Genomic DNA, 24,928 nt, shown 5'->3' on the forward strand with positions numbered 1-24,928 from the left:
AATAAAATATACGATTTTGTAAAATTAAAAACGTAAAATTTTGAATTAGCCGCAAACTGTTAAAAAAAAAGAACCACTCTGATTGATTTCAGTTGCCTAGGTGATCATTGCAAAAATAAAATTTAAAGATATGTATATAAAATATAAGTATTGTTTTATTTAAACATTATTAAGATTGATTTTCATTAATTAAAAGTTAATATTTGTTCAATTGTAATGAAATCAACGAATAATTTAAATGAAACTGTACTTTGAACAAGATTTGAATTGCTTTTTTTAACAGTTACATAAGAATGACCAATAAGAGAACTTGGATGTACAATGTTTCAATTAAAACACTTAAAACTTTTAGTATTTCTTTTTTCTTGTAGGAGTCTTATCTTTTCTCGTGACATGATAATAGTATTTATCATTAAATAGTAATTTAAAACATTGTGTTATTTAGAACAATATTCCTGTAAAGTTTTTACAATCTTTTATACTGACATTTAGATATATATATATAGTTATATACAGTAGTACAAATAATTGTTTTGTACATATAACATTAATAATTGTTTTAAATTATATATATATATATATATATAAAATTATGTTACCACCAACTTATGTCGAAGGTTTCCATGATCTGGAAACAATTAAAGCAATGGAATATAATAAACTTGGGAATACAAATTTATACGTCAGTAAAATATCTTTAGGTGGTGGACCATTTGGTGTTCATTATGGGTATGTTAATAATTAAATTTAGCATTATTTTGTTTAATTAACGTTGTATTTATTTGTAGTAATTTTGATGAAAAAGAAGCAATTGAAACTATACGACAAGCTATAAAAGAAGGTGTAAATTACATTGACACATCACCATGGTACGGAGAAGGAAAATCAGAAAAGATTATGGGAAAGGTAAAATTATGTTGTAAAAGAAATTTTCATTCTTTTCTTTATTTTTGTTAACATCTTTGTTTTTCTTTTTCATTATTTGAAAACTAGGCATTGGAAGGAATTCCACGTCAAGCTTATTACATTGCAACCAAAGTTGGAAGATACGAGTTGAATGTTGACAAAATGTTTGATTTTTCACGTGAAAAAACAAGAGACAGTATTAAAAATAGTTTGAGTAATTTAAAATTGAATTATGTTGACATTATTCAGGTAAATATGTATTACATATCGTTACATGTTTTTTTTTTTTTACAAATATAAAACTTTGTATATATTTTACAGGTTCACGACATAGAATTTGCTCCATCATTGGATGTAATCATTTCACAAACTTTACCGGAATTATTGAAACAAATTGCTGATAAAAAAGCCAGATATATTGGTATTACTGGCTATCCCATTTCTGTTTTAAAAGAATGCATTGAACGTAGCAATATTGATATTTCATGTGTGTTAACTTATTCCAGGTTTAATTTATTAGATAATTCATTAATCCAGTATATAGAATTTTTTAAGGTTCAGAATTAAATTCATTAAAATTGTCTAATTTTCATAATAACAAATTAATATTAAAAGGATTGTTTATATTTTAGAATCATAATGTTGGTATAATTAATGCCTCCGTACTTGCCATGGGTCTTTTAACGAGCAATGGCCCTCCATCTTGGCATCCTGCTAGTGAAGAAATAAAAAATACTTGTACTGATGTTGCACAATATTGTAAGGTTATTATTATTGATTTGTTATCATATTGAATTAAGGAATTATTAAAGGGTAATTATTTATAAATGTAACAATACAATAATGTTATCTTATATATGATTTATTTTTATTTAGGAAAACAATGTTGATATAAGCAAATTAGCAGTGTGGTATGCTATGCAATGTGAAGATATATCAACGAGTTTGATCGGTATTCAAAATATGCAACAATTAATAATGAATTTAAACGTATTTAGAAATGGCATAACGGATAAGGAAAAGGAAATATTAAATTTCATCAAAGAGAAGTAAGTAATAACTATTGTGATAAATCTTTCTTAAAAACAAACAATCAATTTCTTTTTTTGTATTGATTTATTATTTCAGTTATTTAAATCGAATCAAAATGAAACATTGGGAAGGTGTAGAATTAAAAAAATACTGGCAGATTAAAAGCGATAAGACAAATAATATTATCTGACAATAATTTTCAAGTGAACTGATGGGATTGAACAATAAATCGATATTCTTTTATCACTGTTTTATCAACAAAAGTATAATAACACAGGTAAGAGTAATAATTGTATATAATAAATAAAAATATAAAAAAGAAAGTATAATTGAAGACAAACAAATGATAATAAATAATATTAATTGAATATAAAAATAAAATATTAATCTAAATCAAATTTATTGCTAATGATAAGAAGTGATATACTATCTATAAAAAAAATCTTATAAAAGAAATGAACGTTTATTTAAAAAATAAAAAAAATAAATAAAAAAAAGAACACAGAAGATAGATGAAAATAATCTTAATTTTAAATATTTATTTTATTTTTATGTTCGTTGTCAAAAATTAAGGTTGTAAGTCCTTGTTATATGACGTTGTTTCTTAAATTTGGGATAATAATACTTAGAACGTAAATTATATACATATTCATAAGTAGGTATTGCCATTAGTGATTTGACAAAACTTAATTCATGTTTCTTATATAATTTAAAACCTCTATTAGAAACCATATTAATAGCATCATCCATGTATTTAGAGAGCATAATAAAAATAAGAACATATCCATGATTTTTGGCAAATGCAAGAGCCATATCCAAACAGTAAGTCCCTAAATATTTCATTCTGTATTCTTCATGAATAATTAATCTTTTTATTATTATGGAGTCTGGTATTGTCTCGTGTTTATCTATTGAGATAATAGCTATTATTTGTCTATCATATTTAAGTAAGTCGATGTTACGTGAATATAATTCCTCCTCGACTATAAATGTCCAAACAAAATCGTCTTTAAGAACATTTAATTTTGAATGAGGTGTTAACACTTCAAATACCCATATACACTTTGAATCGTCAAACACGTAAGACCTGTTTAAATCAAATAAAATTATTCTATTTTATATCAAATTCATATTGTTTAACTTAATGAGAAAATAATAAATAAATAATGATGAATGTAATACTTTATAATTTTACATATTTCTTCTCGAATCTTCTTAATTCTCTTCCATATTATTGTAAAAGTTATCATTTTTATTAAAAAAAAAACGGTAGGTATAATCATGTAATAAGTAACATCGATACGGATGATAAAACATAACATAAACATACTTGTCCAAAAAAGTATTGACCCAGCATTTTTTACACCAAACATATCAGATAATATTTTATTTACTAAGTTTAATCCTTCATTTATAAATAATTCTATGCATTGTGATAAATCTTCATTAACATAATCCCGAAAAATTATAAAACATTCCGTACTCATTATAAAAATATTTTCAATATAAAAGTCAATGAATATAAGTGCAATAATCTTGATTTATATTTAAATTTAATATTTCATTTAATAAATTTGAAATATTTTTATTATATATATATATAAAACCGTTGGAAACCGTATGAGAGAAAATTTGAAAAAGTTTTCAGCGTTTTCTATAAATAATAGTTCAAAAACCTTCCAGAATGGCGCTTGTTATGAGAAAACGTATAGCCGGAGTGATTTTATTTCGTCAACTGTGAATAGTACGTTTATTGATTTTTTATCATTTAATTTGATAAAAAAGTATTATATGAATAACAAAACAGTTATGGGTAAAATGTTGTGTTCCTTGTTTATTTCTCAATCCTACTCTAATAATATTTGGCGCTTCCTTTAAAATTTACCCTGAAGCTACTGTGGCGCCACCCTAATTGAATCCATTTTCGACGGACACTTTTCATATACAGAGATGTTACTCCTAACCTCTACTCAGTGCTGTCAGATCGTGGGTAAATCTTACCCTCTCCCTGTGCCACTGGGATTGCACACAATGAAAGTTTTCCATGTCCGTGTGTTTGGGATGTCGAGGAAAGCCGAGTGTAACCGAAGTTGGTTGTGTTCGGACGACACGAGTCGCTTTCATAGTGTGCCACTCCATGGCCAACCGCCAACTTCGGTTACACTCGGCTTCTTTCGACATCCCAAACATACGGACATGGAAAACTTTCATTGTGTGCAATCCCAGTGGCACAGGGAGAGGGTAAGATTTACCCACGATCTGACAGCACTGCCTCTACTCTCCATACTAACTATAGAGTCCTATAGATACAAAGGTTATTAGGTTATGGTTCTAATATTTTTAAATTAAACATTTACAAAGGTATTGTTCAAACTGAAAGTAGTATTAGAAAATAATATAAAAAACTAATTACTAAATATCAATATTAAATAAAAGTAATTATTTTTTATTGTTTTCTTTTTCTTTATGTGTATTAAGTGAGATTTTCATAAAACGACTATAAGCATTGTTTTGACAACATAATGTTTAGTATCATTTAATGAATATAGCCCCTTAAATTTAGCGACAGCAGCGCTGTAGCGTCCCGTGGTCAAACACTGCATCTGTTTACACGCTAGTGTCATCTACAGTGTCATGAAAAGTGTTTGTCAAATTATATTAAAATTATAAATCTTCTTGGCTATTAATTATTCTATGTTTGTGGAATTAATCTAGACTTTATTAACGTTCAATTTTTTTTATCATCCGTCTTTTTTTCCGTCAAAGTTAAATAAGGAATAAATTGTTCCTTTGACAGCTATCACGTTGGACATTCCCTCTCATCGACCTTTGGAAGCATTCCTTTATATTGGGAGTGTTGAATCATATTTGGGAATATGGCTGCTGCTGCTGCTGCTGCGTTACTCGACGAGCTTATGGGAAGAAACAGAAATGTTCTTCCTAACGAAAAACCTAAAGAACTAAATTGGGAGGATCCAGAGGTATGATTATATTTATAAAAATAATCCTTCACTTTCTTACAAATAACGAAAACACATCGATTAATTAACGATCGATTCTACCTTCGATATCATTTTAATTATCAATTGATTTGTTATTAAATCATGATTAAACAGTCAATCTCTTTTTATTTTACAGTTTTGCAAATTATATTTGGTCAAATTCTGTCCTCACGATTTATTCGTTAACACTCGAGCTGATCTTGGAGCTTGTTCACGAGTACACGATGATGAAGCTAGAGAACTTTTTGAGAAAGCGCCATATTCTTATCGTAAACAACAATACGAAGATGAATTTATTAGATTTTGTCAAAGTATGCTCAACGAGGTTGAAAGGAAAATTGTAAAAGGCAAACAACGTCTTGCTTTAATTGGAAGAACCGAAGCAGTACGTATTACATGTATTATTTAACTCTCTAATTAATAAGAAGTAGAATTGAATGCTTTGTTTGTTGAATCATAGTTCAAAGTATTAAGATCAATAATAATCAATTTTTGAATTATTTTATATTTCTTTTTAGCCTACTTTGACTCCAGCACAAACTCAAAGGAATGAAGAACAAATAGCTCTGCTAACGGAGAAGATTAACAAATTAGTCGAAGAAGCTGAACAAAGTGGTATTCAAGGAAACGTTGAACAAGCTCAAGGCCTAATGAGACTTTGTGACCAATTAAAAGAAGAACGAGAAGCTCTTAGAAAGTCCAATGACAATAGTCATTATAATCAAGTATGTTTTATATAATGTTGTTTTCTTTTTCTAAATGTTTTATTAAATATTTCATTTAATATTTGATTTGTTTTATTTAAGACTGCTGAATTAGCTGCTGCTCAAGAAAAACAGATGGAAGTTTGTGACGTGTGCGGTGCTTTTTTGATTGTCGGAGATGCTCAACAACGAATTGATGATCACTTGATGGGTAAACAACATGTTGGTTATGCCAGATTAAAAAGTGCTCTTCAAGATATTATGGTATATAAACAAATTAAGAATTTTTTCTTTTTAACAATTAATACCTATGATTAATTATTTTGTATTAATACAAATAATTTGTCTTTATATAGAGTAAACGTGAAAAAGCACGAGATGAAAAAGAGCAGAAAAGAGAAGAAGAGAGAAAGCAGAGAGCACGTGTTAATGAAGAATTGGATAGACGAAGGAGAGAAAGTGACAGAGATAGAGACAGAGAAAGGGATAAACGTCGCAGACGTACAGACGATGACAAGGGTAGACATGACTCTGGAAGTCATAGGTAAGTATTTTGATAATCATATTATATTATCAATCTTATCGACAGAATTTATTTAAAAATCTAAATATGAAATTTGATTTTATAGAAATTCTGGACATAGAAGTAGAAGCAGGTCTAGAGAGAAATATGATCGACATCGCGATGACGATAATCATCGACGTCATGCTCGCGATAAAGGTATGTGATAAAAAGTTTAAACACTAAAGAGATCTGTATAATAATGTATTGAATTATTGTTTATAGGAAATCGAGATCATCGAAGTTCAAGTCACCATAATCGTCGTCGCCATCGATCTCGAAGTCGAAGTCACAAGTAACTACTCTTGATTGGTTAGTGAGTGAGAACTAAGCCAGGTATGCACTAAACAATTAACGATATATTCGTCTCATTTACTGTACAGGTTCTTTACCAGGTGAGTTTCATTAGATGCACATAATATGTACATGATAATTATCTGTGATTTTGAAGAATCGCATACAGTCACAACGTACCAGTCTTTGATCCTGCCTATTAATTGGAGAAATGCTCTTACTAAATTTCATATGGACCTGATTGTACAGCATTTTATTTTCAATGTGACGAGCTCATTGTATGTAACATATAGCTTGAAAAAAAGCTGCATCGAGGTAATGTCGAGCGAGGATTAGTAAAGTCGTTCACAAAATAAAGGTATATTTATCATGTAGTATTATAGATATTGTCTACAGAGCAAGATAGGAGAAGGTATACCTATGCTTGCTTTGATCGGTATAATGTCTTCATAGGTTAAATATAGTAAATTATGTTATGTCAACGACTGCATAGCTTTTTTGTCGAAAAGAAATTAGTGAATTAGTGGAGGAAACAGTGCCTACTTCCGTAGACCTGCAACACGGCAGTGCCCTGTGTGACTGTGACTATACAAACCTAGCTTCTGCTACGCATTTCTGAGGTATTTATATCGGAATGATAATACCAAACATGTCCTTTTATTAGGAAAGTTAGACTTTTTTGAAATTGATGATTGATTTATTTTTGGAGTGATACTTCAGTGCTCTAGTGCTTTAAAAGGAAATGATAACAAACTCCTGCTATTACTTTCCTTACTTCCTAATTGCAGTTGATCGGAGCATTATCAACATGACTTTCAGTGATTATTTCTCAGCGAGTTTTTTCGTTTAGGAATGAATATATATATATATGTTAATGACAACACCCTATATGGATACTAATTGGATAGATCAATTGTTGTATTTTTCAACTTCGAACTTTTAACGTTCGAAATAACTTTTCTCTTATTTCTATAGTCGGCGATATCAAAAATTATCAAATAGATTTTTACAATTGTGTCATCGTTAATATTGTACCACCACTGTTAATTGATTATTTAAAGATTATTTAATGAGGTATTTCTTATTATTACTTCCCATTTTTTCTACACAAGTTGATGAGAAATTAGTATCATATGCAATATTTTCTCTTTCCTTCTTGCACGTCTCACTTTATTTACTATTTTAGTTCTTTAATGGTTAGGGTATGGGCTAAATTATTCTTTTTATATATATATATATGGGTTAAAATGAATTATTCTGTAGCATTGTCCTACGTCTATTTTTAAAGGATCACAACAACAGAGGCCATATGGATCATAAATTGAGCTGCTCCTAGGATTTCTTTCCTCATTCATTCATAGTCTCATATTTATTCAGTTTGCCATGTCCTTCGTTTCAGCTTTTATAGAGAAGATTACATATATATTCTATATATGTCCTTACATTTGTATAACTTGTTTATAATGATATAAATGTTTCTTTATTGTTACATAATCTGCTTTTTTTTTTTTTTCAATATTTACTTACAGAAATATAAACATTTATTCTAATTAACTTTAACTTCAATATTATCATTTTGTATTGTAGTTAACATTTGATTAATTTAATTTAAAATGTGTATTTAATAAAATAGAAAAGAGAAGACAAATATATTCGATTTGAAATAGAAAAAAATAAAAATATTTTAATAAAAATTAATTTATTTGATTTGTCTGTTAATAAATTATCTTGTGAAAGATTTATAATATCATAAATCATAAATAACATGGCGTAATCAACAGTTCACAGTGATATTTCAATGCTGCAATCAAAGTGATATTTTGAATTTAATTAATTGCTTATTTATGCATATATAATTGAAATATATTATTTCTGTTTAAGAATTTAACATAATGAGGTTAACAACAGCTACAATAAGGGAATTATGTTAATCGTATAAATAAAGTAATTGCGATTCGTACGAAATTTTAATATTTGTTAAATCTTAACTTCTAAAACATTGATTATCTATTTTCAGAATGAAGACAGGACAATGGAAATTAAGCAGTTCGAAGGATCCACCTGCACTCCGCTTTATATATTATTAAGGTAAAGATTTTGCATAATCTTCACATTGAAAATTTATAAATTTTATACATATATATATATATATATTTATATATATGTATATATAATTTTTATTTATATTTATATATATATATAGATATATAATATTAACAAAAAAACAAAAACAAAATGAATCTTTAATAATTGATGATATAAATCGGCCTTTAAATATATGTATATGTTATTTGATTGCCATTTTATTTAAATCTTACAAATAATTGTTATTTTATTATACATACCTATTTAAACAAGGTTAACATGTCCATAGATTGCGTTGTAATACTCGTAATTATTGTTATTTGAAATTAATAAAATGATCTTGATAAAGAACGTAGAAAACAATGACATAACAAATACAGGTAAAGATGAATTTTAAACAACAACAAAAAAAAAAATAAATCATTTTAATAGCTGGTAATAATATCTTGTACAATTGTAATATACAAAATATAAGTTTGACAATTAGGTAATCTATAAAAATATATAATTTATTTAAATAAATACATAAATTGATAATACAATGAACAATACATCGCTGCTTCTTTCTAATACTGTACATACATATAGATATATATACATATATATATATATATATATATATAAATAATTGTTCAAATGACGTATAATTTTTTATTTATGTCAATTAATCAGTAATAATGAAAGATTAAATTTTATTTTAACCCAATGCTTCGTGTGATCTGTAAAATGAATTCGTGAATTTAACAATAAGAGCATAATAATCAAAGTAACATTTAAAAATTTTTGACCTAATGTAAATAATACCTGTTCGTAAACAGTCCAAGCCATGGTAGTCATCAGTGTTCTTCTTAACATTCTGGGTACTATTCCTTTAAAATATCCTAATATTCCGTACTTTTTATATACAATATAAGTGGCACTGTAAATAGTTTTAAATTCATTTGGATATAATTGCATTTTCGTTTTAATAACGTCCGGTGGATGTGTTACAATTGAAGCAAAAATTCCTGCTAAAATTCCACAACTGAAGTTCACTGATATGGAAGTATTTTTATGAACGAATTCTAAAGAAACAAAAGAAGAAAGAATTCGTATTAGTAAGAAAACAAACTTTTTGAATGAATATTTATTCTCTTTGTTGTAAGTTACCTGTATGACTTGCCATTTGTTTTAATTGTGTATAAAATAATAGATAAAGGCCACTGTATGGTGCATCACGAAGTAACGTTGGTACTAGACCACTGGACAGACCTTTAATACCTTCTTGCTTATATATAAGCCTCAAAGCTTCCGAAACACTATTGTATTTGTAAACACCACTCTATAAACAAACATAGCTTAATAACATTAAGTATTTTGTGAAAAAAAAAACAAAAAAAAAAAAAAAAAAAACAAACAACTGCATATCAATACAACGTATTGAAATATTATTTTAATGCATTTGTACCTCAAATCGTGTTTTAACAACAGTGATTGGTATTAATAAACCACCGGACATAGAACGTGCTGTAATACCTAATGATATAGCTTGTAGTGGTGTCAATGGTTCTTCTAGTTGTAATGCATGTTTTAACCAATCAAGAGAAGAAAAATAAAGACCAACGCCTGGGATGACCCTTGTTATAGACTACAACAAATTATTTTTGTATTATTATTATTATTATTATTATTATACAATTAGTATACTTATTGAACATATTAGATATATTATTGCATATAGATTACTTACTGGTGTCATACCTCGCCATAATCCAAATACATTTTCCTTTCTTATTATATGTACAACTGTTTTAAGCATTCCATTTTTTGTTGGTCTGTAAGTAGATTATGCATCATACATTTTTTAAACTAATGCTAATTTATTTGATTTATTATATTATTAATAGTTACTTACTCAACATGATTGTTAACTCTGCTTTGTAATCTAGTTTTGATTAGATCCAATGGTTGAAATAAGATTGTTGAAAAAGTACCAGAGAATGAGCCAGCAAGAAAAGACTTTAATATAGGATACTGTAAAAATACATTTATTTTCAATGATTATTTTGATTTTTTGTTCATGTAATTATCATCAACCGAGTTTAATGCGCAGACGTTTATATCAATATCGGAAAATTAATTAGTCAAGTTCATTGTGTAATATATAATACAAATATTATAGCTATTAATTATTATCATTTAAATTTATGTCTCTCACGTGATAATATCGCACGAGTTCCCTCACGTGAATTATATTAATCTCATTCAAGAGGTCAATACAATTATTATCTTTATAATGCAAGTTCTAGAGATCATCTTTTTTAAAAAAAAAAAAAAATTGTTATACTTTTTACCAAAGTAATAATTTATAAACTTATCAATGAAAAAAAAACATTGATAAACTTTGATATTTGGAAGATTTACCAATAATTAGGTTTACAAATAGGATGATTAAATTATTGCAAATCCTATTATTATTATTATTATTATTGGTAACATTTAAATGGGTTACACTATTACGTATATTAATATTATCTTGATATTGCATTATTATTTTGAAATTAAATTGTTTACTACTTGAAAAATAATCAAAAAAAAAAAATATATTAATCGCACATGAGTTTCATTTCGACATACATTGGATGATGATTGTAGAGGATATACTTTGAAATATTATAAATTATTCATTTAAATATTAATATTAACAACACGATGTTCAATAACATGAATTTTGGTTTTTAATATGAAACCAAAAAAAAGATATCAAATATTTCATTAATATCGACAAGGTATGGTGTGGTATGGTGAAATAAAAACAAAAAAATAAAACAATTTTCTATTACACATTTAAATATAATAAAAAAAATAAAAAAAAAACAATTGTTTTACAATTATAAGAAGGTTTTATGTATACCTTCTATGTTACTTTTATTATAAAAAAAAATAACAATTTATATATAAAAAAAAGGATTGGATATATGCAATGAGTTTAAAAGAAATAATAATACTTACAGTTACCACAACCTCCATTATTTATTTGTTTTTTTTTTTTTTTGGTAATAGATTGGATGCTTGTGAAATATAAAGTAAAATGATCACTAAAGTCTAACTGTTGTTATACATTAAAGGAATAAAATAAAACCATTCTTAACTGTCTCGTGCCGTTAGAGATTCTGAAGTCATTGAAGACGTGAAGGGGATACTTACTTCCTTGCTTATCTGAGTTTCTCTGCTCTCCAGGTCAATAGAATGACCCTCCATATCAAAGTGCTATCATAAATAAATATTGTAGAGAAACGTGATTTAAACGTGACTTATTAAGGATTCTTAAAGAAGTTCATTATATACATTTTTAAGTTTAATGTTTTCTTTTGAATGTGTTTAATTGTTAATCACTAGAAGTTATTAGTGTAATATCAATTTTGGCAGAGTCTCATTGTAAATGTTAATTATTCATCACAATTGGGTAATAATTTTGAAAGTTAATAGTCATTTAAAATTACAATGCGAACAACAAAATATTGTTTGTACAAACAGATAATATTTTTTTTGTCTTTTTGTTTTTTTCCATTGAAAAAGATATAATTTTCACAATATATTTTGAAAGTTAGATAGAATTGTTGTGAGATCTTAATGACTTACGTAAAACACGTATTTGTTGGTTAATAATAATAAGAAAACAGGATTATAAATTTTACGTCAAATCAAATTTTGATTAAAAAAAATGATAACACACGAAACGGAAATCATCATGTAAAAGTTATTTTTGCATATCATTGCGATAAGAAAAGATAAATAATGATATTCAAGAAATGTGGTTATAGATTAGGTTATCTTTAACATTTGGTAATGAAATTTGGTTATTTACCTAATATTTTAATAATTGTCATTATTCACGTGTATTGTTAAACAACTTTTATTATTTAACTTTTCATATTTTTCATTTATCCAAAATACATTGTGAAATGTTTCCTTATTTAAACACATTTTTAATTATTTTTGTCTGTTCTGTCACGTGGCTTGCATTTTGAAAGCAATACACAAAGTGTTTTAATTTTATTATTTTAAGAAACTAAAGTTGTAAGTTTAAATATTTTGCATTGTGTATTATTTATTTATTTATATCATATTATTTATACTGAATTTATTTTAATGTGTATCAAAATAATGTAATATAAAATATGTTTTTGTTAATCTACAGGAAAGTAATTAATACAGTAAATAAGATAAATATGTTAAATATTCCATTGCTTCAATAATTGAAAAATTTCACAAACATTTATGATAATATGAATATTTTTAATTATTATCAATAACATTGATTAGATGTATGATGAAATATAGGTTCTTGACATACTTTTTTTTTTTCAAAGGAATGGAATATAATAAGAAAAAAAAATAAAATTATTATTAAATAAGTTTATTTTCGCAAATTGATGAATTTTTTTTTTTATATCGTTTTAATATTTATTATTTAATATTTGAATTTTCATTATTTTATTAATTATTATTTAAATTTTTTTGCAATTTGCAGTGTTTTCAAAAATGATCGCTACGAGGCGCTTCAGTAGCTTCGAGTCGTTCGTGATTGGCTAACATTATAACACGTGATCATTGGTCGGTTGGAAGATCTTCTCGGTTGCGGTGAGCTCGGCCATTTTCGTCTTCATCTCGCTACAGTGTGGTCGTTGCTTCAAGCGGAGTTTGAGGTAAGATAATTTTAACAATTATTTTATTACTAAATGTTTTATAATTATTATTAATATTTGTTCGTTTATTATTATTTAATTAATTCATATAATTAATAGAAGAAATTATGTATTTTTCATCTTTAATTTTGTCTTTGAAAAATTAATTGAAAATGTGGTCTCCATCTTGATTATTCCATGTTTCTTTTTCTTGTATATTTTTACTCGAATTAACACGTTGCATTAATAATATTCATTTTTTATCTTTCTATTTAGTAGCAATATAATAAATAAAATAAAATAAGAATATAAAAATGGAGGATTCCTCTTTCATTGTGCGATTTGTTTCTTGCATATTTCCATTTGAATTACCACGTGGTCTTAAAACAACTTTCGTTTTTTATATTTAAATCAAATAACAATTTAAAAATATAATAAACGGGTGAATTATTTATTCTTATGTATTTTTGTTTTGTTTTAATGAGTACATGGTTTTATAAATATTTATTTTTTTTTTAATTAGGTAACGATCTTACAAAATGGTTAACGGACGAATTCCATCGGTCTTTTCAAAGACCTACGTAACACCCAGGCGTCCTTATGAAAAAGCACGTCTAGATCAAGAGTTAAGAATTATCGGTGAATATGGTCTTCGTAACAAACGTGAAGTATGGAGAGTCAAGTACACTTTGGCTAAAATTCGTAAAGCTGCTCGAGAACTTCTTACGTTGGAAGAAAAAGATCCTAAACGTCTCTTCGAAGGTATATATATATATATTTTTATTTAAGGGTTAACCTTCAAAGTGCACACTTGGTAAAAGTTAGTTAAAGTGCACTGTGGGTGTTTGACACCCCAACGTGTTTGAACGCGTCTCCTGAAGCTGCTATTTAATATTTAGACCTCGCAATTTTTGTAAAAGTAGTTTGTTACATCTTTTTTAAAATAGAATAAGTTTTATATCCATCTGAATTAACCACTAGATGGCGACAAATAACCCATTTTTTCGAATTCAGTACCGTTAAAATTTGTTGGGGTGTCAAACACCCCATGTGCACTTTAAGGGTTAACTTTATTAGATATTTTAGGTTATAAAATAATATAACTTAGATAAATTTGTATTTAAATATTATATGATGAAATAATAATTTATTTTCTGACACCTCTTGACCTAACAATTTTGAGGAGTATATATTACATTCTGAAAAACAAAATAGAAATAAACAAATATATGTTTAATAAATATTCAAATATTATTTGTGTTTCTAAATAATGTGATTTGATTTTAGGTAATGCATTGTTGAGACGTTTGGTAAGAATCGGTGTGTTGGATGAGGGACACATGAAACTCGATTACGTTCTTGGTTTGAAAATTGAAGATTTCTTGGAAAGACGTCTTCAAACTCAAGTATTTAAATTGGGTCTTGCTAAATCGATTCATCATGCCAGAGTTTTGATTCGTCAACGTCACATTCGGTGAGTTTATATTAATCTAACCAAAATAAATAATTATTTATATAATAATAAGATTATTGTAGCCTTAAATTTTGGGCAAGAAATATCTGAATTACTTGAAGATCATTTCTAATCATTTAAGGCGAGATTAAAAGCCTGGTTTAATCTCTGGGCAAGAATTATTTTTTGTCGAGTTTCAACCCAGGAGACAAAACAATCACACTCAAGTCTTAATCTACGATTATCGAAGCATCATATTAATTAAAATACATTTTGTTTTTTTTGCGTAACTTCATTGATGCTTATAAAAACAATTCGTGTGACAATATCCTATAATAGAACATTTTTGCTACTACAGATGTCAGGACAACAATTTACCTGGTTGATCACACCTGACTTGACACCATTTATCTTAAAACTTGACTTCAATCGAATGGAATGTTAAATGTTTGAAGCTACTTTAATTTCATACAGGCCACTTAAACGTTAATTAAATATTAACGTTTAACGTCTGTTGTTGATATTGGAACAATAATCCGTCATCCTTATATTCGGTATTTAAGTTTAACAATTTTCGAGACATCAATAGCAAATAAATTCATTCCTCGAGTATTTAGTAATTCAAAAATAGTTTTATTTTGAAAAAAAAGAAAAAGGATTTTGGATTCGACTTACGGTGTATCGTTTCAGGGTGCGTAAACAAGTGGTGAACATCCCATCGTTCATTGTACGATTAGATTCGCAAAAGCACATTGACTTCTCATTGAAGTCACCGTTCGGAAGTGGCAGACCTGGCCGTGTAAAGAGGAAGAACTTGCGTAAGGGCTCTAGTGGTGCTGCCCCTGAGGAAGAAGAAGATTAAACTGAAAATGTGATTGAATAAACAAAATATCATCTAAGATTAAACATCGTTGTTCAAATGTTTAAGTTCATAGAAGATTGTTCTTTCTGAAATTTTCATTTCCTGATCAGCGTTGTACATAATTTTTCCTTACTCCATGCAAGTAATCAAAGCAACAACGCTTTTCCTCTGTCGTTTCACCTAATCCAAAATCCATTGGTATTGTCAAATCAGTTCAAATACTTTTCCTTTTGTACCTAAGTCCTAGTCTTGTACCTAGTGTACCTCTTTGTACCTAATCTTTGTACAAAATCCAAAATCCATAGATGTTGTGTAGTACTCCAATTAGTTTTCCTTTTGATTTGATTTTACCTCGTAGAAAAAGTTTGCTATTCTTCCTCTTTGCAATTTGTTTTCAATAGGTTTGGTAAACTAATTTCAACTGATCCTATCCACTTCGTTATTTTTCCTTTCTTGTTATTTATTTTACTTCAAGATAAATTATTACATGCAGTAAGAGAAAACTTGTCTGATTGTAATTCATGCGTAAAACAACATCGTCGGTAGATTAAATTTAAATGAAATTCACGTATCCAACGAAAGAGACGACGACAACAACGACGACGACGACGACTGATTTGTAGTCTTACGTTTTATTTCGCGTTCTTCTTTATTTTTAGTAGAGTCGTAAGTCTCACATTTTGCGAGCATTGTAAAGAAGTTTAAAATACAAGCCTAAAGCAAGGTCACGTATATATCTACATACGTTACGGGAATAAAAAATAATGGAAGTGGATAGTTTGCTGAAACGATAGGTAAACTAAGAAGTGGAGAGGAGGAGGAGGTGGAGGAGGAGGAGGAAGAGGAAGAGGAGTATCGTGGTCTCTCTTGTTAGTGAGATCAAGCAGTTTAAATAGCGGTTTACTGTTCGTGAGCAAATACAGGATGTCTGGAGATAAGTGTTTGCTGGTTAATGATCATCGCCAATTTATATTAGATAGTACGAAATTTACTAAGGAAATTATTTTTTTTTTTTTTTTAAATTTAATATCTGATAATCGTAGTAGTCAAAATAAAATAGACAATTTTATAATGTAGAAGGAATCAGTTAAGTTTACTGTTATTCAACAACCGGTATAGTACAAGATTGTTATGTATATTGGAGTTGCTCAGAAAATTCTTGAATTTTAATTAGCTTTTTATATATTTTTTTTATTAATAAATTTCAATTATGTTTACCATTATATATATAGTTTACAATAGTGTAATTAAGTGTACCATTTGATAATTTCAAATGATAATTATTTTCTTTATAATTTTTAATCTTTTAGGCAAATATAAATAATAAATAGTATATTTATTTAAAAAAAAAAATATAATAAAATAAAATGGTATTTTTTTTTATAAATCTGTTTAATTAAATTTTCCGAGCAACCCGGTATATATGTACTCTCCGATATACACAGGGTGTCCTGAATAAACTCGACTAACGAGCAATTATATCAGCAATGATAAGGCTTGGTTTAAGGGATAAATTTTAAATATGACAACATGATTTTAAATTGGAGGAGGAGGAGGAGGAGGAAAGGGGTGGGGTGGGGTGGGGGATTATCTCGCGAGTAAATAATTTCGAAGACACGAAGTTTTTGAAAGTTTATGTCATTGAAGATATTCATGGAATATTCATGGGAAAAGAAATTAACTGAATAGAGTTATTGCACTTCATATATATATATATATATATATAGATTTTGGCATGCATAGATAAAAAAAAAAAATAGGGACAAGCTTGTTGACATGGTCCAGCTTTTGAAAGAGAGTATGATGATGCATTAAAGATGAACGATCGAGAGAGAGAGAGAGAGAGAGAAGAAGAATGCTTCTTGACCGACTTCGAGTAGCATCGAGAAGAAAAATTGTTGAGAAGTTTTCCATGGTGGTGGTGGTGGTGTGTTTGTTTCGTTTTTTTTTTTTTTTTTTAAATCTTCCTTTATTGTTTGAATATTTTCTTTTTTTTTTTCTTAAGATGTAATTAATCTGAGATAATTATAATTATAGTAAAGCTAATATAACGTTAGTTGATTAATTAAAGTGATAACGTTTTTGTTCAAAGTTCAAGTAAACGCAAGTATATAATTAATATAAAATAAATGAAATTGCAATTTAGTCGAGATCACGTGAAACGATGAAGTCTAATCGTGATTTTTAATTTTAATTATGTTTACGCAAAAGATTTGCAAACTGGATTAATCTTTACACTAGTGATTTACGTCTTTTGAAGATTGTTTTTACTTTTTTCTAAGAGTTAAATTAAATTAGATAGAAAGTTAGAAATAATTTTAATATTGACAAACAATATATCAAATATATACAATTTTGTATTAATTTAAGATTAACATATAGTTTATATATATATATTAATAAATTAATTTTTGTTTCGTCAATGTATATTTGAAAATGTACTTTAACGTATCAGATTGTTAACAATGTTGATGTTTAGAATATAAGCACCGTGTGATAATTTGAAATCACAAATGACACTTGACAATACTCATTCTTTCTCTCTCTCTCTCTCTCTCTCTCGTATTTTAATAAGAATCGCATAACTTTCATCCCCACTCTCAAATTATAAGCTAGTGTCAGGTTGGTTGTTAAGAAAGAGAGGCTTGTACACATTCCGTGTTGGTTGCGCAACTTACTTATGGTATGCACCACTCGTCGTAATCCTAATATACCGACTCAGGTGTATATATTTTCATTAGAACAAGAGTTAAGGATACGTGTTAAATTCCGAGTAACTTATTTAGAAAAGACCAAAGACTCATGGAAGATAAAGAGAGAGAGAGAGAGAGAGCCTACTTTAAATCCTTGATCTTCTTAAACTGTCTAACTAAAGTAAGCTTCCAACTTGTTTTCATTATTCATTTATTTTCAAATGTTGAACAAACGTGTATAATAATCTCATTCTGTCAAGTCTTATCTTATTACGATAATCAAATGTTTATTTACATATCTTCTTCTTTCTTAATATATATAAATTACGAGTCACGTTGTTTGTCCGCAATGGACTCCTAAATTACTGAACTGATTTTAATCAAATTTTGCATACTGTGTGCAGTTTCATCTAACTTGAAAGATAGAATAGTTTATATATCAATTTTATAATCGCAATATTATTTTATTGTCAATTATTTGTTTATTAACTAAGCAGTCATGATTATCTCTGTTAGTTCGATAAGATTCTAACAGATGGCGATATAAGGTGAATTCGTTGTTATTATATATAATGAATAATAAATTGTAATTAATTATTTAGAAATATAAATTAGGATTTTGTGTGTTTTAGGTCGAGTTAACAAGTTTCGTTTAATGATTTAATGCAATAGTTTAACAACAGTTTCATATTTTGTATCATATTGTAATCATTGTTAATTAGATTTATTTATTAGATGCATTTTTAATAACTTCTACATTTTCAGATCAAATTTTTCAAATTCAAAATTTACCCGTTAAAAAAAACTACAACTTTTTACTCGACTGAACACTTGGAGGAACACGTGGACAATTGAAATGAAAGGAGTATTGGAATACCTTGTTTTTAGGACACCGGATAGATTTCCTATGCAAACGACAAAGTTCAAACGAAGAACTGTTATCGATGATACTACTCGGACAACAACAACAACAACAACAACGTTGCATAGAAAATCAATCGTTACGTTTATCGATCACGTTTGACCAATTACAACGTATGTGTATGTAAAATATGTTTCAATATGTTTACGTTTTATTGGTTCAATTTAACGATCTCTCTCTCTCTCTTTCTCTCTCTGGAACCTAGTCGAATATTATAGTATTTTGTATCAAAATGAAAGAGAGAAGGATAGAGAGTGAGTTTATCATTTTCAAACTTATGTTCAATGTTTCACGTGTTGAAATATTTAATATTAAATGTTACATATATGTGTATGCATTCCATGATGGAAGAGTGCAACTCAAATTGTTGTTGTTGTTATTATTATTATTATTATTATTCAGGGAATAATGTAACTTGTATGAAATATTTGAGAAATTAATTAAATATGTTGAAATAATTTAATTTATTATTATTAAGTATGTACACACAGAGAATAGTTTTTAAAAATTCTTTTTTGTTTTTGTTTTTGTTTTTGTTTTGTTTTATTTTATTTTCTTCTTTTTATTTTGTTGCCGTTTCTACTGAATTTTCTTCATCGAGAGAGTTTTCAAGTCGAGAGGCACACGTTCTCTTGGCATTTCTTCCAGTTTCAGGGTGCGCCAACTCTCGTGTACGCGTGTCCTGAAAGAAAGAAAGAAAGAAAAAGAAAGACAAAGAGAAAGAAAGATAGAAAAGACACTAGCAAATATACGCGTTGTTCAATGGCGTAGCAAAGTTTGGAAAGTTTAATACAAGTTGAATTTTTGTTTTATTATCTATAATTTTAAAATTACACCAATTATTATAAATTTACTGTGAGGCTCACAATCAGTCCGATACACACGTCTTTAAGTCAACGAATTACCTTATATCGCCATCTGTTTAGAATTTTATCGAATTAACAGAGATAATCATGACTTTTTGTTAATAAACAAATAATTCGATTATAAATTGAGATATAAACTATCCTATCTTTCAAGTTAGATGAAACTGCAGACAGTGTGCAAAATTTTAATAAAATTGATTCAGTAATTTAGGAGTCCATTGCGGACAAACAACGTGACACGTAATTTATATATATTTTAAGATATATGAATTTATTATGAGGATAGATTAATTAAATAATATATTTCTAATTAAATAAATTAACTTATAAATCAATAACTTAATAAATGTTCAACTATTTAAAGTAAGAAATAACAGAGACAATAAATAATTCAATTAATTATCCAATAAATCGTGGAAAATTCTTACAATTTTTTTTCTTATGTTGAATTTAATTATTAACAAAAAACAACATGTATTTCCAATATAAAAATAGAAGCATATCGATCAAATATTTTAGCACAAAATGATAAAAAAACCAAACTACCAAAAAATTGTAAAAGTAGTGAGGTATTTATGAACGATTCATGTATTAAAATAATTGAAGATACCAAAAGGAAAAGAAAGAGTAAGTAAGTAAGAAAGAAAGAAAGAAGGAAGGAAGAAAGGATAATAGAAAATTTTTCCAAGGATCCGTCCTTGTGGTTTTATCTGATCCACGAGGGGATGAAAGCGAAGCCGCCACAGGGAAGAAAAGAGAAGATAAAAGAAGGAGAAGGAAAAGCAAAGGGGTAGGGATAAGCATAATTGTCTGGTACTTACAATCGTATCGCTTTCTTCCTATGAACATTCAAGTAGGTTACGCCAATGGTTATAAGAGAAAAAAAGAAAGAAAGAAAGAAAGATAGATAGATTAGAATTAGAATTAGATAAAGAGAAGGATAAAGGGTTTATAGTCACGGTTACATACAAAGGAAACACACGTGCGTGGATAGATAACAGCTATAGTAAATTAGATGCATACTATAACTAAACGAACAAAGCATATATGTATGTATGTATGTGTTTGAGAGTGTCTCAAACACATTGATAGTCATCGTTGTGTGTCTTCATCTTCGTTTCGTCATCGTCGTCGTGTGTCTTTGTGTTGAGGTGGTATGAGTTGTCTCTTTGTCCTTGTTTGTGTTAATTCTGATAGAGAGAGTGAGAGAGAGTGGTTGCGAACATTGTAGAAACATCAGAGCCAAAGGCTTTATGTGGACTGACGAAAGCATGTAACTATCATAGTATAGTAGACGACTGACTACTAGGATGCTATGCCATCCAGTTAAATCTTCGATGTAACGTATTACCGAACCCTTACGTAACAAGATCTCTTTGTATTTAAGCGTGTACCTGCTAAAATGTTTCGATACATACTCTACTTCTCTCTCTCTCTGTCTAATTTATCTATTAATTGTGATATTCATCTCTCTCTATCATTCACTTTGTTAGATCTTCTGTTACACCGACCTTCGATGTTTAAGAAGATCAAATGAAGTCTCTGTGTGTGTTTGGAGATTTAACACTAGTGTGGATATGATATTTGTTTATTTAATATTTAAGTATTATTCAATGATTGAATGTTAATTGGTGAAGAATTATTAAGATTGTTTAATGATAAATTATGGAATTAATTGTAATGTATTTATTAATATATAATATTATGTATTATATATTGCTATTATTTATTATTAATATATATAGTAGTATAATAATATATATAATATTATATATTATATAGTATACTAATTACTATAAATACTAATAGTAACTATAATAGTAACAATATTACTTAAATATATATTACTAATATATATAATAAATATAATAATAATAATAATAATAATAATAATTTTTTTTTTTAAATGAGAATTTTGGAAATAGAAAGATTGAAATTCTTTCTTGAATTTAGAAGACCATAAAAGAGAGAGAAAGAGAGAGGAAGATTCATCTTCGTATAAGTTGACGTTGACAGTATATAGTGGCTATCCGAATTGGTGACATGGACGAAGCATGCTAATATACGCGCTTTGAAAATGCAAATTTGGTCGTTTGGCTCCTTTGCAACGCAAATCGTAAGACCGACGGAATATTTTACTGATTTGCTTGTCCCTGTACGATCGGTTTACCACATTAAGGTGTTTCAACAGTTTATCCTAAGTTGTGGGTTACCCATCTCATTTTGTTATTATTCTAATACTATGAATAATATAGACAAATACTATTATATTTTATTTATTTTTATAATCTAACAAGTTAGATACCTGACACACACATATATATATATATATATATATATATATAAATACATAGAAACACTATTGAGTTTTACGATCTGTTCAAAAATTGGTTTCTACATTTTTTTAACATTTAATTGTTAATTATCATTTATTAATTTATCATTTACATGTTAGTATGAGAATGAGGAAGTACATGAGGATGAGGAGAGTATAATACACTAAAAGGAGGATGTGCTGCAACTACTTCAATGAGGAATTCTGATAACGAAACACGAGCTCGAGTCAAGCTCTCAATATTTTGCAAACTCGTCCCATTACCTCGTCATTATCTCATGTCAGTCTTCTCAACACGAAATAGACAGTATACTCATACATACATACATACATACATACATAGACACAGATATATTATACATAGAGACACAAAACACATAAAACCATGTATAAAACGACAACTCGACGTTTACGATTCTTGCCAGGTCTAACTCTCTCTCTCTCTCTCTCTCTCTCTTTTTCTTTTATTCTTATCTATCATTTTATGGTAGAAAGTTTATTATGCAACTAACATTAACTCAAGAACATGTATAATTTGCATTAACAATTTGAATGAACACAAAAAAAATCTAAAACACAACCACGAGAATATTAAAATCGTTTAATAGTGGATGTGTTTGTATATGTGTGGGCCTTTTTCTTTTTTATTTATAAACAATTCAAACACATTTCATGTTGATAAGTAGAAAAAGATAATATTGTATTATAAAAATATATATATATATATATTAATAATTGGATATAATTATATTAATATTTTAATTATATTATTTTATATATTATTATTTTAATTATATAATTAATAATAATACAAGTGTAATACAATAAATATTATATCCAATATTGGGATTTCTAGCACTTGAATACGTTATCTGGTGGCTAAATTCAAAATTAGAGTATATAGGTCGAATTGCTACGATGTCACGTGGGATCTCTAGAACTTGAATACGCTATCTGGTGACTAAATTCAAAATTAAAGTAGATAGGTCGCTACGCCACGCCCCTCCCAGAGATCCCAATACAATCCTTTGAAATGTATTTTTTATTTTTTTTTTTTATTATAGTTTACTATCTTCTAACGATTATTATAGTATACACCCTTATGGTGGTAGGTGGTGGTTTGAAAATTTTCCAAAAGATTTTCTCCTGTTGAAATTCCATGCACGATCATCTCACGAGACAAAGATGAACGACGTTAGTAATCGTATGTGTGTTAGAAACCAGAGATAGAAGATGGCTGAGTGAGTGAGTGAGTGAGTGAGTGAGTGACTGAGTGGGTGGATGGATGGATGGATAAATGGAAGGGTGGGGGTTGGGGGAAGTATTGTCCATCATGCATTATGCAGGATAACGTATTAATAACGTACTACACGTTATTCCAATGACAGATTTTCAAACGTATGCTAATTTGAAACTTGATCGTCGTAGTCTCCGAGTCGTTGTGTTGTTGCTGCTTGGGATATCATCTCATCTTAATTTAATCTCATATTATTAAGATAGGAAAAATGAGTCATGAGATAAATTTATTTTTACATTTGTTAGATGATACATTTAGAAAAGAAAGAATATTATTTTTCTTGCGAATGTTCATTTAGTACGAGTGGTGACTTAATTATTTGAAAAGGAGTTGTGTTTTTTAATAATTTGTTTTTTTTTTTTGGTGGGGATAAGTTGGAACAAAATGGTGACAGAAATTGATACTACGTGGGTCAATAGTCAATAGTTTAATAGTCAAAAAAAAAGAAAGGAAAAGATTGAAAATTAATTTGTTGAGTTAGTTGCAATTTGTTGTAGATTTGTTTGTACAGTAATTTTTGTTTAATGCAACGTTAATTAATACTAACTCAATAAACATTAATGAAATCGTAAAGTAGGAACAAAATGGTGGCAAAAATATATACTACGTTGGTTAATACGTTTTACAGTAAAAAATAAACATTGAAAATTAATTCCTTTAATTGCTAATTAGTTGCAATTTGTAGTAGATATTTTTGTTCGATAATTTTTATTATTTTTTTTTTAATACAACGTTAACTGACACTAATGCAATAAAAATTAATAAACTAGTAAACTACGAATAAAATGGCGACAAAAATATATACTACGTGAGTTTATACGTTTTACAGTTAAAAAAACAAAAAAATAAGATTGAAAATTAATTCTTTTTATTAGTTGCAATTTGTAATAGATATTTTTGTTCGATAATTTTTATTATTATTTTTTTTTAATACAAAGTTAATTAACACTAACATAATAAAAATTACTGAACTAATCAACTGTTAGTTTGCCAACTGCTGTGTGAGGTGTAGTAAATTAGGTGACAACTGTTAGTTCTTATTTTCAAACCACTTTCTAGTTCGTTTACCCCATATGAATTTTGACTTCTCTTTTTCAACCCCCTTCCATCTATCCACCCACCCCTTTTTCTCGTTTTCGTATAGCGTAATATTTGACGCGACGAGACGTTTGAACAAAAAAACAAAAAAAAAGAGAAAAAATTGAAAAAAAAATAAAAACAAAAAACAGGGAAAGCTAAAGTAAGAAG

At 27.8% G+C, this 24,928-nt stretch overlaps 4 protein-coding genes and 2 long non-coding RNA genes across 22 annotated transcripts; 4 read left to right on the plus strand and 2 right to left on the minus strand.

The window, feature by feature from the left end:
• The first annotated feature begins 592 nt into the window (after positions 1-592).
• LOC107071242 (uncharacterized) lies at positions 593-3,117 on the plus strand. 2 transcript variants are annotated; one of them, XR_016178803.1, is made up of 8 exons: positions 593-729; positions 789-906; positions 994-1,155; positions 1,228-1,461; positions 1,539-1,670; positions 1,783-1,955; positions 2,035-2,215; positions 2,697-3,117. XR_016178803.1 is itself a non-coding variant. In XM_015330064.2 (7 exons), exons 1-7 carry the CDS (start codon positions 593-595, stop codon positions 2,126-2,128), a joined length of 1,050 nt encoding a protein of 349 aa, XP_015185550.2. In that variant the 3' UTR covers positions 2,129-3,117. The 2 variants fall into 2 exon arrangements, 1 of the variants encoding a protein (XP_015185550.2); XM_015330064.2 differs by having other exon boundaries at positions 2,035-3,117.
• Positions 2,463-4,176, minus strand: LOC107071244 (uncharacterized). The gene is made up of 2 exons (XR_016178806.1): positions 3,269-4,176; positions 2,463-3,025 (listed from the first exon to the last, which is right to left on the minus strand). It is a non-coding gene; the product is annotated as an uncharacterized LOC107071244 (long non-coding RNA).
• A 6-nt stretch (positions 4,177-4,182) lies between these two features.
• LOC107071241 (luc7-like protein 3) lies at positions 4,183-13,166 on the plus strand. 7 transcript variants are annotated; one of them, XR_016178802.1, is made up of 10 exons: positions 4,588-4,919; positions 5,077-5,325; positions 5,459-5,665; positions 5,747-5,908; positions 6,001-6,188; positions 6,274-6,365; positions 6,432-6,542; positions 8,382-8,444; positions 8,518-8,588; positions 13,099-13,166. XR_016178802.1 is itself a non-coding variant. In XM_089179150.1 (8 exons), the coding sequence occupies exons 2-8, from the start codon at positions 4,815-4,817 to the stop codon at positions 6,503-6,505; spliced, it is 1,077 nt and encodes a 358-aa protein (XP_089035276.1). In that variant the 5' UTR covers positions 4,183-4,299; positions 4,736-4,814; the 3' UTR covers positions 6,506-7,726. The 7 variants fall into 7 exon arrangements, 5 of the variants coding, with proteins under 5 accessions (XP_089035276.1, XP_089035277.1, XP_015185546.1 ...); XM_089179150.1 differs by lacking the exons at positions 8,382-8,444; positions 8,518-8,588; positions 13,099-13,166 and adding an exon at positions 4,183-4,299 and having other exon boundaries at positions 4,736-4,919; positions 6,432-7,726; XM_089179151.1 differs by lacking the exons at positions 8,382-8,444; positions 8,518-8,588; positions 13,099-13,166 and adding an exon at positions 4,234-4,252 and having other exon boundaries at positions 4,736-4,919; positions 6,432-7,726.
• Positions 9,074-12,703, minus strand: LOC107071243 (mitochondrial glycine transporter). 10 transcript variants are annotated; one of them, XM_089179156.1, is made up of 8 exons: positions 12,462-12,703; positions 11,772-11,834; positions 10,480-10,598; positions 10,315-10,399; positions 10,033-10,212; positions 9,735-9,906; positions 9,390-9,649; positions 9,074-9,304 (listed from the first exon to the last, which is right to left on the minus strand). In XM_089179156.1, the coding sequence occupies exons 1-8, from the start codon at positions 12,549-12,551 to the stop codon at positions 9,278-9,280; spliced, it is 996 nt and encodes a 331-aa protein (XP_089035282.1). In that variant the 5' UTR covers positions 12,552-12,703; the 3' UTR covers positions 9,074-9,277. The 10 variants fall into 10 exon arrangements, with proteins under 10 accessions (XP_089035282.1, XP_089035280.1, XP_015185555.1 ...); XM_089179154.1 differs by adding an exon at positions 11,577-11,635 and having other exon boundaries at positions 9,074-9,649; positions 12,433-12,690; XM_015330069.2 differs by having other exon boundaries at positions 12,433-12,687.
• RpS9 (ribosomal protein S9) lies at positions 13,134-15,611 on the plus strand. Its single transcript, XM_015330074.2, has 4 exons — positions 13,134-13,273; positions 13,776-14,014; positions 14,540-14,726; positions 15,396-15,611. Exons 2-4 carry the CDS (start codon positions 13,792-13,794, stop codon positions 15,565-15,567), a joined length of 582 nt encoding a protein of 193 aa, XP_015185560.1. The 5' UTR covers positions 13,134-13,273; positions 13,776-13,791; the 3' UTR covers positions 15,568-15,611.
• Positions 15,612-17,149: 1,538 nt separating this feature from the next.
• On the plus strand, positions 17,150-23,133 carry LOC149030426 (uncharacterized). Its single transcript, XR_016178787.1, has 2 exons — positions 17,150-18,441; positions 19,026-23,133. It is a non-coding gene; the product is annotated as an uncharacterized LOC149030426 (long non-coding RNA).
• The last annotated feature ends 1,795 nt before the right edge of the window (positions 23,134-24,928 follow it).

Source organism: Polistes dominula, unplaced genomic scaffold (assembly GCF_049000335.1).
Source record: "Polistes dominula isolate Pdom_NZ unplaced genomic scaffold, Pdom_raw_medaka contig_37, whole genome shotgun sequence".
Lineage (NCBI taxonomy): Eukaryota > Metazoa > Arthropoda > Insecta > Hymenoptera > Vespidae > Polistes > Polistes dominula.